Source organism: Bombina bombina, chromosome 3 (genome assembly GCF_027579735.1).
Source record: "Bombina bombina isolate aBomBom1 chromosome 3, aBomBom1.pri, whole genome shotgun sequence".
In the NCBI taxonomy this organism is placed as follows: Eukaryota; Metazoa; Chordata; class Amphibia; order Anura; family Bombinatoridae; genus Bombina; species Bombina bombina.
This window is the reverse complement of record NC_069501.1, coordinates 122,785,885-122,807,515: the sequence shown is the minus strand read 5'-3', so window position 1 is coordinate 122,807,515 and position 21,631 is coordinate 122,785,885. Positions and strand designations below refer to the sequence as shown.

At 35.0% G+C, this 21,631-nt stretch overlaps 1 protein-coding gene and 1 long non-coding RNA gene across 2 annotated transcripts in view; one reads left to right on the top strand and one right to left on the bottom strand.

The window, feature by feature from the left end:
- LOC128652969 (uncharacterized) overlaps window positions 1-21,631 on the top strand; it is a 150,070-nt gene that overhangs the window by 87,785 nt on the left and 40,654 nt on the right. The gene's annotated exons all lie outside the window — the stretch shown is intronic.
- On the bottom strand, window positions 6,956-9,463 carry LOC128652967 (claudin-8-like). The gene has a single exon (XM_053705981.1). It carries the CDS (start codon window positions 9,285-9,287, stop codon window positions 8,574-8,576), a length of 714 nt encoding a protein of 237 aa, XP_053561956.1. The 5' UTR covers window positions 9,288-9,463; the 3' UTR covers window positions 6,956-8,573.

The window sequence follows — 21,631 nt, the reverse complement described above, 5'->3', positions numbered from 1 at the left end:
TGGAGCCGGTCCTCATCGGATGAAGATAGAAGATGCCGCTTGGAAGAAGATGGTTGCCGGTCCGGATCTACTCTTCTTCCCGGATAGGATGAAGACTTTGGAGCCTCTTCTGGACTTCTTCAGCCGTCGGATGATGGATGTCTAGCCCCCGCTTGGGCTTAGATGAAGATATCGGAGCCAGGATGGATCGGTGTGATACCCGGTGAGGTGAAGACAAGGTAGGAAGATATTCAGGGGCTTAGTGGTTTATTTAAGGGGGGTTTGGGTTAGATTAGGGGTATGTGGGTGGTGGGTTGTAATGTTGTGGGGGGGTATTGTATGTGTTTTTTTACAGGAAAAAGAGCTGAATTTCTTATGGCATGCCCCGCAAAGGGCCCTGTTCAGGGCTGGTAAGGTAAAAGAGCTTTGAACTTTTGTAATTTAGAATAGGGTAGGGCATTTTTTATTTTGGGGGGCTTTGTTATTTTATTAGGGGGCTTAGAGTAGGTGTAATTAGTTTAAAATTGTTGTAATATTTTTCTTATGTTTGTAAATATTTTTTTATTTTTTGTAACTTAGTTCTTTTTTATTTTTTGTACTTTAGTTAGTTTATTTCATTGTAGTTATTTGTAGGTATTTTATTGAATTAATTTATTGATAGTGTAGTATTAGGTTTAATTGTAGGTAATTGTAGGTATTTTATTGAATTAATTTATTGATAGTGTAGTGTTAGGTTTAATTGTAACTTAGGTTAGGATTTATTTTACAGGTAATTTTGTAATTATTTTAACTATTTTAGCTATTAAATAGTTCTTAACTATTTAATAGCTATTGTACCTGGTTAAAATAAATACAAAGTTACCTGTAAAATAAATATAAATCCTAAAATAGCTATAATATAATTATGATTTATATTGTAGCTATATTAGGGTTTATTTTACAGGTAAGTATTTAGTTTTAAATAGGAATAGTTTATTTAATAAGAGTTAATTTATTTCGTTAGATTTAAATTATATTTAATTTAGGGGGGTGTTAGTGTTAGGGTTAGACTTAGCTTTAGGGGTTAATACATTTATTAGAATATCGGCGAGATTCGGTCGGCAGATTAGGGGTTAATAATTGAAGTTAGGTGTCGGCGATGTTAGGGAGGGCAGATTAGGGGTTAATAAATATAATATAGGGGTCGGCGGTGTTAGGGGCAGCAGATTAGGGGTACATAGCTATAATGTAGGTGGCGGCTCTTTGCGGTCGGCAGATTAGGGGTTAATAAGTGTAGGCAGGTGGAGGCGACGTTGAGGGGGCAGATTAGGGGTTAATAAATATAATATAGGGATCGGCGATGTTAGGGCAGCAGATTAGGGGTACATAGCTATAATGTAGCTGGCGGCGGCGTGCGGATGGCAGATTAGGGGTTAATAAGTGTAGGTAGCTGGCGGCGACTTTGTGGGGGGCAGATTAGGGGTTAATAAATATAATATAGGGGTCAGCGGTGTTAGGGGCAGCAGATTAGGGGTACATAAAGATAAAGTAGGTGGCGGTCGGCAGATTAGGGGTTAAAAAAATTTAATCGAGTGTCGGCGATGTGGGGGGGCCTCGGTTTAGGGGTACATAGGTAGTTTATGGGTGTTAGTGTACTTTAGGGCACAGTAGTTAAGAGCTTTATGAACCGGCTTTAGCCCAGAAAGCTCTTAACTACTGACTTTTTTCTGCGGCTGGAGTTTTGTCGTTAGAATTCTAATGCTCACTTCAGCCACGACTCTAAATACCGGAGTTAGAAAGATCCCATTGAAAAGATAGGATACGCAATTGACGTAAGGGGATCTGCGGTATGGAAAAGTCGCGGCTGAAAAGTGAGCGTTAGACCCTTTTTTGACTGACTCCAAATACCGGCGGTAGCCTAAAACCAGCGTTAGGAGCCTCTAACGCTGGTTTTCACGGCTACCGCCAAACTCCAAATCTAGGCCATAGAAAATAATGTTATATAATTCTGCACATAGTGCAGAATTATATACCATTATATTAGTGCTAGCTTTATGTAATTAATATTCCCTGTGAACTTTTATTAAAAAATAGTGTTTTCCAGACCCGCTCTCTGTCCTCTACTGAGCGGGTCTGTTTTTTACACTGCGCACATCTGGCCAGCTGTCTAGTCACAACCCGGCCCGACCGCGCCACTCAGTGCAGCTCGCTCTTGCTCTGTCTGATAGCGGGAGCGAGCTGCACTATGTGCAGAATTATATAACATTATTTTCTATTTTTACTGGCCTTTTAACATTTTTCTCTGCATCTGCATGTAAAGAATCGCTGGATATTCTCAGTGCACCAGCATTCTAAATACTGCAGCTGTTTAGAGTGCCAGTGGCGCTTGTATCAAGTCAGCAATGAACAAATTGAGTCATTACCAGATGGTACAAGTATCGTAGGCTCTCTGAGCAAGTGCTGTGTTTAAAATGCTGATGCTTTAGTGCATACTTAAATACACCTTTAAAGCAGCTATAGCTTTTATTAGAAGCATTTTGCTAATACATGTATATTACAAAATGCTTCTATTCAAAACTGAAATGCATCCATGTGGATTCCAATCTTGGCTGTAATGTCCCTTTAAAGGGACAGTGAACACCTTGTAATTGCAAGAAATTGCTGTTGTGTTGCTATAGAATAACATATCATCAAAGCCTTAATGTTTTTAAAACAAATTAACATCCTTTCTATTGCAATTATTTTTCAGTAGCCACGTTCCACCCACCATGTGCCTTGTTTGGATGAGCCAATCTGGGCTTTAATCCACAGACAACAAGGTTAGCCATTGTTATAAAGTTAGTATAAAATGCATTGTTTAGCAGTTGTTATCTGATAAAGTCAATAGGGGAAGAATCAGCCTTAAGAAGTCAGCAGGATGCATTTCAAGTTTCAATATGCATAACTAAACATTTTATATAAAAATCTAAAGTTGATTATTGTCCATTTTAGAGGGAGGTGGCAAAACAGAGTGGAATTCCTCCTAAATACGTATGAAAATCTGTTCAGTTCATCATCTGGATGGCCAGCTGCCAATCTAAATTTCACATGTGGGATGTAGGCAAACAAAATAGCCACAACTCCAAAGAGTTCTCTAGAGGCCAGAGCAGCAACCAGAGTGTACACACTTACCTAACTATGGCTTGGCACCACTGGACATTTTTAGAAAAAAAAATATTTGTGTTTTTAATAGACATATATTTATATTTAAAGGGACTCTGAACCCAAATTTTTTCTTTTGCGATTCAGATAGAGCATGCAATTTTAAGCAACTTTCTAATTTACTCCTATTATCATTTTTTCTTTGTTCTCTTGATATCTTTATTTGAAAAAGAAGGCATCTAAGCAATTTTTTCGTTCAGACTCTGGACAGCACTTGTTTATTGGTCGGTTAAATTAATACACCAATCAGCAAGGAAAACCCAGGTTGTTCACCAAAAATGAGACGGCATCTAAACTTACATTCTTGCTTTTCAAATAAAGATACCAAGAGAATGAAGAAAATTTTATAATAGGAGTAAATTAGAACGTTGCATAAAATTGCATGTTCTGAATCACGAAAGAAAAAATGTGGGTTCAGTGTCCCTTTAAGCCTTCTAAAATATTGATTTGGCACCCCTTTCATGTATTATGAAGTTGGATCACACTGTCTTTGAGGATTAAAGGGACAATAAAGTCAAATTTAAACTATTGTGATTCAAACAAAAACATGCAATTTTAAACAACTTTCGAGTTTACTTTTGTTGTCTAATTTTTTTCATTCTTTTGTATCCTAATGACAAGAAGCACTTGTGCACAGCCATCAGTACAGTATTGCTTCTCCTGAGCCTGCCTAGGTATGCTATTCAATAAAGGAAAGCAAGAAAACAAAGTAAATGTGAAGTAAATGGAAAAGTCTCTTAAAATTGCATGTTCTGTCTGATGCATGAAGTATTAAATTTGAGTTTTTTGTTTTAACACTTGCGTTAAATTAGAATTCAGCCATTGTTTCTAATAATCATATATATGCGTGACTAAAGCAGAGGTTACTGTATATTTGCTACCATATTATAAATTGTTGAAAACAGAGTGGGAGGTAAATAGGAAAAAAAACTGGAATAACCAGAAAAATAGTTGGAGAGCAAAAGATGGAAAGAAATTAATGATAGTAATTAAATCTACAAGTGGGAGTATGGGCAGAGTTCAAATCTGGGAGCAGACACAATAAGAAAAGAAAAGGGATAGAGAAATTTGTGTAGAGAAATAAAGCTAAGAAATGAAATCATTCCCTGGGGGTGGAGGCAGAACTTAGACATGCAACTGGGAGAGGTACACAGCCTCATTAATATTACTGCTGTCCTGCTAAGATGGTTAAAAGGTGACTGTATGTATATAAAGATGGAGTTATGTACAAATATAAGACTACAATATACTGCATATTGGTCAATTATTCAGGACTGGTTGATCCATTTAGTTAAATGTAACATACAACAATTCTTTACTTACAGACAGGGGGGAAAAAGTCCTCTCCAGCTTTTCCAGTTCCGATATTATTCGATGCAGCTGATTCCCTATAGCTTGTTCATCTATTTATTTAATAGGGAGCTTAACATAACAAATTAACGATCAAGCTGGATAGACTGGTGAGGCAGGAGTGACTGGACTGTGCATTTTTTACCAATGACTTTGCCTAATTTAGGTAAACATGCATCCATTTTAAAATAATTAATAATTAATCATTTTTATTCCAGATAGTTGATAAACAAGTCTCATATTTCAGAGAAATGTGCTCAAAACATAGATACCAAGGCGATGAAGGCTAAACTGTTGTCAGAAAATAATTGTTTGCTGCAAGTATGGTGGGGGCTTTTCTAGCATCATAGAATAAAATATTAATATAAAAAAGTGTAGTACAGTGTAATTAAAAGTTTTAATAAAAAAGTACTTATACTATATACTATCTGCAGATGGTTTGTCTAATTAATAAAGTTTTGCAGTTTGTATACAAAAAAAGTCAATGAGAATATTCAGAAAAACAACTGATTAAAGGGACAGTAAACACCAGAATTTTTGTTGTTTTAAAAGGTAGATAATCCCTTTATTACCCATTCCCCAATTTTGCATAACTAACACAGTTATAATAATATACTTTTTACCTCTGTGATTACCTTGTATCATTGCCTCTGCAAACTGTCCTCTTATTTCAGTTGTTTTGACAGACTTGCATTTTTAGCCAATCAGTGCTTGCTCTTAGGAGCTTCACGTGCCGGAGCTCAATGTTATCTATATGAAACACATGAACTAACGCCCTCTAGTGGTGAAAAACTGTCAAAATGCATTCCGATTCGAGGCAGTCTTCAAGGTCTAAGAAATTAGCACATGACCCTCCTAGATTTAGCTTTCAACTAAGAATACCAAGAGAACAAAGCAAAATTGGTAATAAAAGTAAATTGGAAAGTTGTTTAAAATTGCATGCCCTATTTAAATCATGAAATATTTTTTTGTGACTTTACTGTCCCTTTAAACGCAACAAGCAATATCAGTCTATCCTCCAATGCCAGAGAAAATTCTTACTTTTACTTTCCAGTAAAAAGTCTATCAATAAATGGAGAACAGTAGTATTCTACCCTGACATAAAGCTGTTTGTTCAAACGTAGGTATCTCACATAACAGAGTAATAGCGGAATGTAAATAATAAGCACAATAAGGATTCACTTATGTTTTTGCATTTAACAAGAAATGTGAATACAATATATTTTATAATTATTAAGGACCTACTAATAAGGATTTTACAAAAAATGAGCATTAAAATAGAATGTTACAATTATAAAACATATTCCTGTAGGTGCCTTTCTCACAAAATGGCGGTAGAGACAGCCCCTCACATAACACACTGTATTTTCTTTAGCTTCTGAATAAAGATATTGGCTTTTATTTGCTGTATTAGTGTTTACTCTTTATTAATCAGCAGTTACATCAAAACAGTTCATAAATAAATCCAGGGATTGCCAGGGAGAGTTATCAACTCTAATTTACTGTTAAAGGGACACTCAAGTCAAAATAAACTTTTATGATTCAGAAAGAATAGCAGTTTTAAGGCACTTTCCAATTTACTTTCATTATCAAATTTGACAGTCGTTTTATATTCACACAATCACAGGATATACATATATTAGTCTGTGATTGGCTGGTGTCTATCACATGACAGAAAATAGAAGAAAAATAAATTTGACAAAAATCTACTGCTTATTAGAAATTCAGAGTAGGTATTAAATCATCTGTTTATTATGCACTTACTAATTATGCAATTCTACTTTATCCTTTTGGACCCTGATAAAAATCTCTGATATTCTAACCATGGCAATATCTCCCCTCTAGAGTAGTACCAGAAACTACCACTTTGCTACATGTACTTTTTCATTAAATACTTCACCATAAGGGTTCCCTTGTGAGCTTATTTGATTTTGTTTTATAGACTAGTGTTATGTCTAAGTGTACCTTTAAGATCTCAGTTTCTATTATAGATCTATGTATTCTGTCATATAGTTTACATACACACTAAAATACCACAATATGTATAACAGAAATTCTCCATCATTTCTGTCACTACTTTCTGATGCATTAGTTTGTCACTAGATGACAGACTTACAGAAAAGTGTCTATTAATTGTAACATTAAATCAAAAAACATGGTTTTACACATAATCATTACCATGGTATATTTCTCTTTATTTGTTTATATGAAATTCTACATAAGGAAAGGAAAATAAAAAAAAAAAAATATATAAAGAAAAATAATAAAGAAATAGATGTCATGAAAAACCTAAATCCCCCCCCCCCCCCAAAAAAAAGGAACAGATTGTTTCTTTTGATTGACTGGCAGAAATAGGTGTGTTGTGCTACATGAGTGTGTGTTCTGAAACATGCACAGTGTCATATAGAAATCAATCAAATGAATGAAAACAAGTGGAGTCAATATACACCTTCAAACATATTTTATTGCAACAAATCAAAATAGAAGGAACAAACTAAAAAAAATGTTATAGCTGTTTGCTAACATGCAAACCTACATTGATACCTATGTTCCTTACATAATTATAAACTGGAGTCTTTGAGTAAAACATTTTTTTTTAAATATACAATAATACTATTCAGGGCATTCAAGCATTTCAAGATACTTTGGATTCTGTATATTCATAAACATGTATAATCATAATACTTTACATTTGAACACAGTCTAAGGCTACATATATTAACTAATGTAAGCTCATGTCAGTTGTTATAATTAACACTTGCTGAAATTTATCAATATATTGGTTTAATGGCATTTAAATAAGACCAGTACCAGATTTTACATGTAAGGTTAAAACTGACCTCTTTACTGGTAGAAAGTTAATGGCCCTTGTAGGTTTACGTTTTTACTGCATAAAGATAGCCAGACTTTAGAACTAGTGCAAATTAATGACTTGCATAGTGCATCATTAAACAAACCAGCAGATCAAATTTAACAGGAAGATCAAAGAAAATATAAACTTAAAATATAATTTTAATATAATTTGCATAGCATTCATGCCTACTCCACCTTTACAAACAATTAGCAAATACTTGGCAGTAATTTAAACATTCAGATATGTCATCACTAGTATACTGAAAAATACAAGTCCCCTGTAATTATACTATAAACGTGTTCTAATACTGGGTCAATGCAACTGTTATTGAACAAATTACATTCTTTTGAAAATAATAATATGTTCTATTTTAATACTCTAAAAACATAAATGTAACTTTGTAGGCATTGCATTAAAGAATTTGATGCCAAATAAATATACATCAATCACTGAACTGTCTTTAACAAATTCTTAACTGTCTGTCTCTACGTAAGGTGTTTGGTGATATGAAATGTCAACATTTCTAAGATTATGCTACAATTAAAGACCAATCATTAAAAATAATATCTAAATTGATGGTCATTTATTAGTGGGTAAATAAGGAAAGATTTTACTCTGAACTGTACTGCATTTATTATGCAAAGTTGTGCAATTAAAAAAAATATATATACAAAGTTTTCTAGATTAAAACCAGAGTGTGGAGTAAGTGCTATCATTTTGTATACTGCAATGTTATTGTAAAACTTTTAAATATGTCTTTGTGTGTTCATTTTGTTATTCTATCTACAAATTGCACAAGATATAAAGTATTTAACATTTACATATTAAATTAACCTTTTATCCATTATATTACACTTTTTTTCACGTTAATTTAAATAATACAAAAAATATTATAAATGTTTTCAGCATAGTCACAAATGTTTAAGAAGCCTAAAATGTAAAAAAAATAAAAATAATAAATGTAGTCTGTCATCTCATAGCTTGTTGATGTGAAGTGTTGGTTGCTGTTCCATGCTGCTATGAAAATAATAAAATAACTGGAAATTTGCAAATTCATTTTGCTCTCAGATGTCCTTGCAGACTACAATTTTTAACATATATGTCCATTGCTTGTTTTTTTTATGACTATTACTTTTCTTCATTCTGTGCTTCTTTATGATCAAATTTTAAAGTGCAGTCATTAATATTGAGCTTTCGCAGAACAGTCAGTTCAGATGTATTGACTTTTGGAATAATGAGTTTGGCTTAATGTGTGCTCTTGAGTTTGGCAAGGTCCATACACTGGTCTTGGGACAGTACATTCTGATGAATAGTCAACAGAGTCGCATCTTTCAAAACGTGGGAAGCACCAGCACAATATTATTCCTGCAATTAACAGAAAAAACACAGTGGGCCATCCAAGGAAAATAGCCTCGCCAATTTCTTGCCTCTGTATGGTCTTGCACATGGGATTATTAATTTCTTTAATGATGTTGCTGGTTACCCAACTTACTGGTATCAGTACAAGAATAGCTGCAAGGATGAACCCTATTCCTGCAGTTAGAAGCATGCAGAATCTGCCGGCCTCTACTCCTCTACAGCAGCGAATGCACACCAAGGCAACAATAGCAATGATTAATGCAATAATGGAAATAACCACAGCAAAAGACATAAGTACTCGTCCAGCTTTCAGATCAGTAGTGATTGACACCAGGGAGTCATAGCTACTACAGTGCATGTTGTTTTGGTTTTTCGTTATGCAGGTTACCCATAAGCCATCCCAGCGACTTAACCACTGTCCATCAATACGTTTGTCACAGTTTAATGCGTTACCTTCAACCATGTATGACACTCTCCACTGCGACATTGAAGTGACGACAATGGTTAGCAATGTGCCGATAGCCCCCAGTATGATTGCAAGAATCTGAACAATGATGAACACCATGACTCCTCTGATTCCTTACCCTTTTTCACACTTGTGTCTTCTTTTGAGTTGTCTAAAGCTTGATGGACTTTATTTGCTTTCTCAACTTCTGTAAATATAGCTTGGAATTAACAGTCTTTGCTTCCACAAACCAAGCTTGCAGCCTTAGTATTTCTTCACTAGAGTTCTGCACTTGCAGGATTTCCAAATTGAAATGATACTGAGCTGTCTCCTGAGGTTGGTTTTATTAATCAGGTCACGTGTAACAGGTCCTCTGCGTCATAACATGTTAACTATGGGTGTGATCACACTTGGAAATCTTTCTTGTAATAGTTGTAGGTAAGAGTCACAAAATCTCTATGTTTTTCTGCTCTTTTGAAACCCTACATTAAAAAGCCACACGTTTTCAACATGTGTTATGTCAATACTTGGAAAAGTCCCAATAAACGTGTCTAGAAAGAAAGTGAGGGTATGTCTATGACAGTAAGAATTTTATTTTTATATATAAACTTCAAAGGACTCTGCTGATTTACATGACTTTAAATAACTTTTAATCTTTTTAAGCAAAATCCTGCTGTAAAGTTCTGAGACCAGAAGTGAAAGAGTCTTTAGTATGGTGGGTTTACATATTTATTTTTTAGTTTTTTTAGTTAACTGACATACCTGACAGCTATAGCAACAGTAGTTTTGTACAATATGAAATGGGTACATTGAATAAGTTTGTTCTCAGTTCCCAGTGTGCGTGCATATGTATATGTAATGTGTGTGTATATCTAGATATGTCTGTGTGTTATTTATAATTCTTCCTGAAAGGGAAATTGTATTTATCAATATTTATTTATTACTTATTTTTTACATCACATGATACTGCAAATTGGGATTTTTTTTTACCTAAACCATTATGTTAAGTTTATCTGTTAAAAAAAAGTCTCTAAATTGATTGGTTTGTTAAAATATTATTGATTTAATAAAAGTTTACAGTGTAAAGGTGTGTGACCTATATACGTAACAAACAAAAATATTTTATAGGCAGGTTTTTTTTATAGAGTGCTTTTTAAAATACCTCAACTTTTATGTAGTAAAAAATACTTAAAACACAGCAATACTTTTCCAAAAGCAATATTATAAAAAAAATCCATATTTTCTTTTACTTAAAAAAAAAATCTATTTCTGTAGCAAAATATAATACTTAGTAGATGTTTACAGACGACAAAAAGTAGATATGAAATATTATTTGTGAAGTAAAAAGAATGACGTCATTTTACAATGTAAATCATATTAAATAATTTTAGATGTAGAAGTTACTGTTTTTATCAGGTGTAAACTGAAAAACTAAAGTGTAATTCAAATATAAAATTACACAGAATCCTAAATAAAATCTTTTCATGTTGCTCATGTTTAATTTTTTAACTTTAATCTTACTTTTCATCTATAGAACGTTACAATAAGGATGTCTGCCTTTAGGCCTAAATTGAATTAAATTTGTAATTTATTTAAAGGCATGTACAAATATATTATGAAAAGTGATTGAGCTTTTGGTATGTTCAATAACCAGATTCAAAAATGTATTTGTAAAGTTCTTGAAAACTGCAATGCTACTTTTTGGGGGAATTCTCTCATGTGACACCCATGTTTATTTGTGACCGTAGTATATATTCATCACTATGGCAACAGAGCTTGAAGGCTGCATTTTGCATACATATTAGTGGTCCTATCATTACAGAATATTCTGTTTTTGATCCACTTGTATATGTGAGACACAGCTGTACAATAATTTAGGACTGTGGGGTCTTTTTATGAAATTCATTAAGTGAACATTTTATATTGCAAGTCTTATAACTGGAAACGTATAAAGAGAAGGCAAGACAATACAGTAAAACGTGCATTTTATTTAATTAAATTTGTCAAATTTGTGTTTATACCTAGCATTGCCTTTAGAAATAAGACAAAAAAATATACATATTTATGTTGTATTGTAAACGATGTAAAAATAAATGATAAACGTTATGAAATAGCATACGTTCAATCTAACTTCAGTAATATCAGTGTATTAAAACTGGTATTTGCTTCAAACTGAGAGCTTTTAAAAGTGTTGTGTTTTGCTGTGTTAAACCCTGTAGTCCAGGGCTTGACAAACCCAGTGAGCCACTGGCTCCTAACTTTTTTGGTTATTCTCCATATATCTATAGTAAATACCACTTTCTGGCTTCTAAAAGTATGGCTAGTTCCTAAATTTTAAATAGATTTGTCGACCCCTGCTGTAGTCCATCCATGTTAAGCCCCTTTATTTTCAGTGTATTTTACAGGAATAGAAAGTTCTGCTGTTGCGAGGTCGGTGAGTCACTAGGTCACAGACCTGGCAAACTGCATTGGATCTTTGTTTTTTGTGTTCTAATGCATTATAAAGACAATGCCGCGGCATCCTAGCATTCCTTTCCATTTATTTTGAAGAGACAAATAACAATTAGCAGAATTTACATTTTGTATTTAGTGCAGACTTTCATTAAGTACTAACCTTCAAAATGTTGTCTAATTTGAATACAATGGCCCTATATATATAAAAAAAAAACTGCATAGCATCACTTTGTTAGGTAGTGTGTACCATAGAGCAGAGTATACATCATGCACTGGCTTTTCAAAGATTGGTATTTACATATAGAATTCCTAAAGCTTTTACAAGCGTCATAAACACTATTTTAAGTCTACAAAGATCTTATACTGTTATAAAGTTTATTTTATTTGTAGGATTAAATGTTATGATTTATGCAGCTTAATTGTAGTTAATAGAACATATTGAACTTTGTAGATCTGTGAAAAAATATATTCTGTTGTGATGTCTAATGCACATGTTAGTTCAGTATCTACCACGGCATATTTTCATGACTGAAACACATAGATTGCTGCCCTGTAGTACAAATAGGTAATAGGCACAGGGCTTTTTTAGGAAGGCGTGGTGACTTGTAGAATTTGTGTCATACCTTAGACATGGAATGTATAGATGAATCAATCAAATTCCTACAATGTTTTTATAATACCAAGCCCCGGGTCAGCTAGTTATTCTGTCTCTTGCTCACATGGTGAAGCGTTAGGGCACATAATGAACTGTAGGATATAGTCAATTATGTTTTGGTTTGTTTTTAATGCTGTCATTTTCAAATCAAGTTAACAGGATGGTTAATAATTATATGCAAAGTTAATATAATACATAACTTTATATTACATATTTAAAAGATTATCTTTGTTATGAAGAAAGTAAATGCTAGTTCTGTTGTTATAAGAATGACTGAAGCAAATGTTTGTTGCATTAACTAACTTTCACAAGATTACAAGTTTTGTGCTATACTGGGTGCGTAAATAACGCAAGAAAATGCTATTTTCCATACCGCTGCCATTACAAGTTCAGCCATTACCTTCTTTTGTTATGCGGTATTGTGCGATAAGCTCCTTACCGCACAAAACCCAAGGCCTGAATTTACATGCTCGTGCATGCTTTCCCCTATAGACATCAAAGGAGAGAGAGTGTTAGAAAAAAGCACCTGCTATTGCGGAATGGCGATCTCCGTAACGCAACCCCATTGTTGTCTATGTGGAAAAGAAAGTTATGTTAAAACCTAACACCCTAACATAAGCCCCTAGACCCGTAATCTGCCGCTCCCCGACATCGCAGACACTAAATAAAAGGATTAACCCCTAATCCACTGCCCCTGACATTGCAGACACTAAATAAACCTATAAACCCCTAAACCGCTGGCCCCCCACATCGCTACTACTATAATAAACCAGTTACCTCTAAACCGCCGCCCTAAACCGCTGGCCCCCACATCGCTACAACTATAATAAACCTACTAACCCCCTAAACCGCTGACCCCCCACATCGCACCTACTAAAATAAACCTATTAACCCCTAAACCCCTAAATTAGCCAATAGGATTTCAGTAGCTCTGATTTGAAAATGTCAGCAAATAGGAATGCAAGGTACCCCATTTTTAAATGCGTACCTTGCATTCAAGCTTCAGTTTATGGCGGTGATCGTATGAAGAGGATCCTCCATGCTGGATGTCCGCACCGGCGATGATGCTCCGCGCCTCCACAGCTCCGATCCTCCACAGCTCCGCACCACTGGGATGAAGATAGGAGATGCCCCCGCGATGGATGAAGATGTTGCCGTCTGGATGAAGATGGATGTCGGCAACTATGAGTATATTTGTTGTGGAGTTAGTATTAGCTTTTTTTATTTTATTGGGTGTGCTTTTTTTTTAAATTAGGAATGGGCAGTAAAAGAGCTGAATGCCCTTTTAATGGCAATGCCCATACAAATTCCCCTTTAGGGGCAATTGGTAGCTTAGGCTTTATTTAGACATAGGTTTTTTTATATTTTGGGTTTGGGGGGGGGGGTTTACTGTTAGGGGGACTTTGTAATTTTTAGGTAAAAGTGCTGTTTAACTTAGGGCAATGTCCTACAAAAGGCCCTCTTTTAGGGCTATTGATAGTTTATTGTTAGGTTAGGGGGTGTTTTTATTTTGGGGGGGCTTTTTTGTTTTATAGGGCTATTAGATTAGGTGTAATTTTTATTAATTTGGATAATTTCATTTATTATTTTTTGTAATCTTAGATTTTATTTATTTGTTCGTAGTGTTAGTTTTTTTTTTTCATTTTAAATTTATTTTTTAATTTTTAGTTAATGTTATCATTTTAAAATAGTAATGTTAGGTTACTTTATAGTTTAAACATAGTTTTTTTTTTATTTCACAGGTACATTTTTATTTCTTTAAAGATAGTTATATTGTAAATTTAATTTAATTAATTTAAAATGGGGGGGTAGGTTTAGGGGTTAATAGTTTAAGATAGTGTGTTGCAATGTGGGGGGGCGGCGGTTTTGGGGTTAATAGGTTTAGTTTAGTAAATAGCTCTCACACACACACATAGATGGATAGGCAAATATAGATGGATAGATAGATAGATTGATAGATAGATAGATAGATAGATAGATAGACAGATAGAAGAGAGAAAGAAAGAAAGAAAGAAAGAAAGAAAGAAAGAAAGAAAGAAAGAAAGAAAGATGTAATTCCCATTGGTATATCCAGATCTTTCTATGTCTAAGGCATTTTTTTTGTTAATTTATGAAGATAACCAGCTTAGTTTAGTCACTACTCTGTCAAAGAAAGTTAAACAGCTTCATATTACTTCTGAAGTAATTTTTCATCTCATGAAACATTTCAGTTAAATTAACTTAAGAGCAAATCTCTGAGTTTACCTAATGCACTTTTCCTTCAGAAAGGAGATAAAAAGATGAGTCAGTTCAACGTTTGCAGCATGTCAAAGAAATGATCAGTCTGTAATTCTAAACATGGAACAAAAAGACAAAATACTTTAACCTGCTCTCAGATCTCCATTATTTCTATTTGATGTTTTACCAAAGTAGGGATAGCTATTGGGAGCAGGAAATTTGTCAAATCCATAAACTATGACTATGACTGTAACTGTAAAGCTGTTAAAGTCATGCTCATAAGTTAATTGTATCAGCCCATTTGAATACCTGAGTAACACTATAAAACTATATATATTCTACTCATATGATCATTAATACAAAAATTACAGTATGAGCAGAATTTTATTGAAATTTAATATAAAAATATGGTTGTATTTTAAAGTGTTGAAAAGTTTTCTGATGTATAGACAACAAATTGTTCTACCATTAGTTGCCATGCCTTACTCACACAAATTATAAGGTGGCTCACCGGTAATGTGAGACAAGTAAGTGGTACAGCTTTTTAAAGGTAGTATACTATCTTCTCTATATATTTATGTTATAAAAATGTTGCTAAGGGATATTGGTAATAATAGAGAATCCGTTTGTGACTATATTTATGACACATTGCTACCTTATTTTTTAAAGGGGCACAAAAGTCTATTTTATGCTAACGATAATCATCAGTGTTTGAATAAATAATATTATATGCTAGAAATAATGTGTATATATGCATAGGCATGGGCACATTTTCGGGATTTGGCATTTGTTTGTTAAATGGATGCTAAATATGGCTGCAAGCAGCATTTAACTTGTTTTGGTGCTGCTGAATACATCAGTGTGAATGTGTAAGAAGCACAGATCTGGATGCTGCTGCATCTATATTCATTTAGCAAACGAATGCCAAATCCCAAAATTTCAACCATACCTACATACAGGGGTCAAGTCGGGCGGGAATGTATGGGAACGGAGTTCCTGCACTATTTTTACAGGAGGAACTAAGTTCCCCCTGGACAGAGGACAGAAACACTTTAGTAAACACTGCTGCTGCTGGAAGAGGAGCAGGAGCACAGTCTAGTTAGAGGGATAGTAAGATACTCTAGTAATGGGCAGTAACACTTCCTACAATACACTAAATGCAAGCTAGTTGGGTTCCTGCAGTGTTATCACCCCTGTTATAAATATTATCTGTATTATCTTTTATTACACGGTTCTTACATTTCTGTGTGGCTTGATCTGGGGGTACTTATCTTCCCTCAGCAGAAAAAGGACTATTGCACCTTAAGTGGGTGAGAGTCTGTGACAGAGGAGGATTCTCAGGCCCAAAGGCGACCATTCAACCCTTCATTTGCTTTCATTAACTCAAGTGTATAGATTATATACATATAAATACAGTGTGTGTGTGTGTATATGTATGTATGTATATATATAAATATATATATATATATATATATATATATATATATTAATTGTGAGGGAGGGTGGAAGTCTTGGTGAGTTCCCGCACTTTTTTTTTGGAGGACTTGACCCCTGCCTACATATAAGTACTTTCCAGTGTCTAAATGACCCCTCTAACTCTATACTTATCAAATAGACAATTTGGCTCTATTTATCAAGCTGGAGATCTTGTGGTGCAGGCTTGCCTAAGAGAGCCTGCAGCCAATAGTTAAGAAGCAGACATTATAAGACCACTGTTTCTAAACCTCTCTGCCAACCTGGAGCTGGAAGTTTAAAACCCCCTCTAATCCAGCCAGGGTGATTTACAGCTTCTGCTTTCACACAATTCCTGTCTGCACACTTATTGATAAATGGAGCCCTTTCTGTTTATTAAACTTTCACTATGGGGCATATTTATCAAGCTCTGTATGGAGCTTGATGCCCCGTGTTTAGGCTCGCCAGAAACACAAGTTATAAATCAGCGGTCTTAAGACCACTGCTCCATAACCTGTCCACCTGCTCTGAGGCGGCGATCGGGTTGATTGACACCCCCTGCTAGCGGTGAATCTGCAGGGGGCGGCATTGCACCAGCAGTTCACAAGAACTGCTGGTGCAATGATAAATGCTGAGAGCGTATGCTGTCGGCATTTATCGATGTGCAGCTGACATGATCCGCAATAACGGATCATGTCCACTTGCACATTAATAAATAGGCCCCTATGAGTATAGGAACATTGTTCAACTTTTATCAAAATTAGCAAACTGATATTTTTTTCAGCAAGTACCTGCTAGGCCCGCTCAAATTAGAAGTCACATGACCCTCTGTCTCTGGGAATTTTCATTTTGAGTGTGATGTCATATATCAGACTACCCCTAAGAATGAGAAGACACCACACCAGAGAACTTTCTCATACACGCTATTCCTTAGTCGTTTAACAATTATACAAAGAATATAGATATTAGACATGTGCATTCAGAGATTTTGGATACCTCTGAATTTGGAATAAAGCGGCCCTTCATGCCAGTCGGCTGTTTACGGAGACAAATTTATACTTGTGAAACAGCAACACACTAAAATCTGTGCAAATCCAAGTATAAATTTGGCTCCAAAAATAGCCTACCAGCATCAAGGTCCACCTTCTTCCACATTCAGAGGTAGCCAAAACCTCTGAATGTTTACATCTTATAGATAGACAGTATTGCTTATGGCAGCAATGTGAACCCATTATATATGTAAACATAGAATAATACATAATTGTATTATTGATATTTTAAATTAAAGAAATTAACAAGAAGCTTGGAATGATAAGTTGGTCTGAATCTTGGATGAACAAAGGAAACTGGAGTTAGTTAAGTAGAAGAAGTAACTTTGTTTCAGTTGGAATATTGAAGGCAAAACAGAGGATCACATTATAATAAGGGCTCAAAGGTTATGGAAGGTATCCATTGCTGAATCTCAGGAGCGTGCATGTATCTGCAACACTATATTGCAGAATGATTTCCGCAACTTCAGAGCTCTGATTAACTGTTACGCAAGACTAAAACGTTTTACAAAACACATAAAAAATATATTCAAAAGTACAGTTACACTCATAATTACACTATCTAATAAAAAATATTTTCCAAAATATTTCAATAAAAGGTTATAAGGGCTCAAAGATATGAGATGTCAGGTGTTAGAGGAAAAACTTGCTTTTACCTAGGGATCCATAGAAACACATGTATAAATATATGTATGCATATAAATAGATATGCATGTATTTTTATAATAGCAAACAAGAAACTTGCACTCTCTGGTCTTTTTTTGAAACAATCTTTTACTGTGAAAAGTGATGTTTCGGGGACAAAGTATCCTTGTGTGTGTCTTGATAAAGCCTTGCATTGGTGAAACACATTGACCAGGACTGTAATCACTCTAAGACCATTGGCCGATGGAGCAGGCTAAAGAAATCCGGTGTATAACACCAAACACTTTAAATCACCTCTATGATCAACCCTGACGAGTTTAGTGACCGACTGAAGGGGATATACAAGAGGAACTACCATTAACCTTGGGAGAAATCGCTACTAGTGATCACTACTGTGGACACAGAGTGGCTGTCACATTGTAGAGGATTTGATCTCTGCCCCCCTGCGTACACGGAGGATAATCCAACGATGAACGCCGGAATCCAAGATGTCCGCAAGAATGGAAACGCTACACGTGTCTGCCGAATTTCGGACATCACAGAAGTCTGAGTGAAGTACCACGTTTGGCTACAGAGGTCAATCTTCCATTTTTCCAGGCCCGCAAAGAATGAGATGTTACATGCATCTGCCGAACTTTGGATATCACAGGAGTCTAAGTAAATTGCCACGTTTGGCTAGAGCGGTAAATCCTCTTTTTTTCCAGGCATTAAGATCTCTATGTGTGTGGGGTACACTGCAGAAGGAAACAACGAACAACTACTGAGTCACCAATATCTTAACGATAAGACTAGCCTTATATAGGTATATGCAATCTCCTTTTTGACTTTTTGGTGACTTTTGCTTTTTTGGGCTCATAAGCGCATTAACCCACACATGGTAGATTATCATTTGAATTTGAACTTGTAACGGTTTGGTTCTCATATCTCTTCTAGGCCAATATTATTGTTATTATTTTAAGTAAGTTAGCCAAATAGCCGCTATATTGTTTTATATTTGTACTCATATTAGCTAATTTGTTATATTTTTAGTAACCAGCACAGCGGTGCTGTAATATCCAAGCTGATACTCTTAGCTGTATAACACAAACATATTCAAGATATTCATTAATTGGGAAACGTCCCTAATGATTTTATATTGGTCCTTTGCTCTCACATGATAGATTGTTTTATTCATTTGCATTTGCTGTTCGTATATTAAATATAATAATTTTAAATTCTAATTTTGTTCTTCAGACCTGTTAATCTTTAGCTTTAATTAGCGCTGTCTCACTTTTGCACACATTAAAAACCAGCAACACAGGTTTTTAATATTATGTCACATTTTTAATATTATGTCACATTTGATCGCTATATTAGCAGTTATATAACGATGCTCAGACAGATTTTATCTATATGTTATTGCTGCACACTATTTTTACAATGTGACTAGGTGGTTACCATGACTACCATTTGGCATTTTGTTGGTCCTAATTGCTGTACTTTTACCACACTAGCACCCTGGAAGCTGTTGGACTAAGTGAGAGTGCTCTCCTTTGCTAATATATATATATATATATATATATATATATATATATATATATATATATATATATATATATGTGTATTTATATGTGTATATATGTATTTTACAGACATATAAATACAGATCATATATCAACATATAGAAATACATACATATATCTCATTGCAATCCTGCGCTCGTGTTTGCTCAAGCTTTGTTTGTTTAAAACAAGGTTCCATTAAAGTCTATGGGGCAATACGATCCTGCGTTCGCAATTTCATAAAGCATTTTTTTAAAGGGAAACTTCATACTTCAAGAGCCATCGAAAGAAGAGGATGCTCTGTGCTGATGTCTTGAAGATGAATCCGCTCCGCGTCGGAAGGATGAAGATAGAAGATGCTGTCTGGATGAAGACTTCTGCCCACCTGGAGGACGACTTCTTTCCTCTTGGATGAAGACTTAACCCGGCTTTGTTGAGGACTTCTTGCCGCTTGGATGAAGACTTCTCCCGGCTGGATGAGGATGGATTTCCGGTCTTCAAAAACTGTAAGTGGATCTTCGGGGGTTAGTGTTTTTTTAAAGGTTTATTGGGTGGGTTTTATTTTTAGATTAGGGACTTTGGGCAGCGTAAAAGAGGTAAATGCCCTTTTAAGGGCAATGCCCATCCAAATGCCCTTTTCAGGGCAATAGGGAGCTTAGGTTTTTTTAGGTAGGTTTTTTTTGGGGGGTTTGGTTGTGTGGATGGTGGGTTTTACTGTTGAGGGGTTGTTTGTATTTTTTTTTTTTTTACAGGTAAAAGAGCTGGTTTCTTTGGGGCAATGCCCCGCAAAAGGCCCTTTTAAGGGCCATTGGCAGTTTAGTGTAGGCTAGGGTTTATTTTATTTTGGGGGGCTTTTTAATTTTGATAGGGCTATTAGATTAGGTATAATTAGTTTAAATATTTGATCATTTCTTTTTTATTTTGTGTAATTTAGTGTTGATTATTTTTTGTAATTTAGTTAAATGTATTTTGTTAATTTCATTTATTTATTTTTAGTGTAATGTTAGGTTTTAGTGTAAGACAGGTTAGGTTTTATTTTACAGGTAAGTTTGTATTTATTTTAACAAGGTAGTTAGTAAATAGTTAATAACTATTTACTAACTAGTCTACCTAGTTAAAATAAATACAAACTTGCCTGTAAAATAAAAATAAAACCTAAGATAGCTACAATGTAACTATTTGTTAAATAGGTATTATTTAGGTAATAATAGTAATTTGTATTTAGATTTCTTTTAATTATATTAAAGTTAGGGGTGTTAGGGTTAGGGTTAGACTTAGGGATAGGTTAAGGGGTTAATATATTTATTTAGTGTTAGTGATGTGGGAGGCCAGAGGTTTAGGGGTTAATAATTTTAGTATAGTGGTGGCGGCGACATTGGAGGAAGCAGATTAGGGGTTAATAAGTGTAGGTAGGTGGCGGCGATGTCGGTGGCAGATTAGGGGTTAATAACATTATATAGGTATCAGCGATGTCAGGAGCAGCAGATTAGCGGTGTTTAGAATCAGGGTTTATGTTAGGGTGTTAGGTTTAAACATACATTTTCTTTAGAAAATAGATAGAAATCAATGGAGCTGCGTTACAGAGCTTTACGCTCCATTATTGCAACTGTTAGTTTTTTTTTTAGCCAGCTCTCCCCATTGATGTCTATGGGGAAATCATGCACGTGCACGTAAAACCAGCTCAAAGCAGCGCTGGTGTTTGTGTGCGGTATTGAGCTCAACTCTGCCATATTACCCGCAAACACAGGTTTTTGGAAAACCTGTAATAGCAGCGCTATTAAAGGTAAGCGGTGGAAATAACTTGCAAGTTATTACCGAGCCAGCCATAATGCAAAACTCGTTATCTGGCCGAGTGTTCTTAAACTTAGTTACAACTCCAGTAACGGTTAGTGCTCACCATGCTTGTGTTTTTCCTCCTGTACCTGCGGCTCTCTTTAAAGCCATTCTCGTATTTAAACCCAATAAAGAAGTCTGTTGGTAAAGGCTTCATCTCTACATTGGGCGCCACCATCTTGTAGCCAACGTATTGTTGCATGCTGTGATAGAAGTAGAGAGTTTATATAGATTAGTGATGCTACTGCCTTTTGACCGTGCACTTTGGATTAGCAAACACAACAGAAAAGAGAACTCTACTTATTTGCAGTTTTTCTTTTTTTACCGTTTTAAAGTTACATAGCAAATATAAAAAATACCTCAATAATAATAAAGAGCAATGTACCCAATGTACAGCTCCCGCCGTCTGTTGTGTACTCTAAACTGAAGAGAACAACAATATCACTGATCTGTGAATGCCCACCCCTTGTGTAACAGTATGAAAAAATACTTACATTTCAAGATGGTGGCGCCCAGTGGGAAGATGCAGAGCTTCACTAACCAGCACTTGTAAAGGGTTAAAATAACAGCTTTAAAGAGAGCCGCAGGCTAAAGAGAAAAAAAAGGGTGTATAGTAAC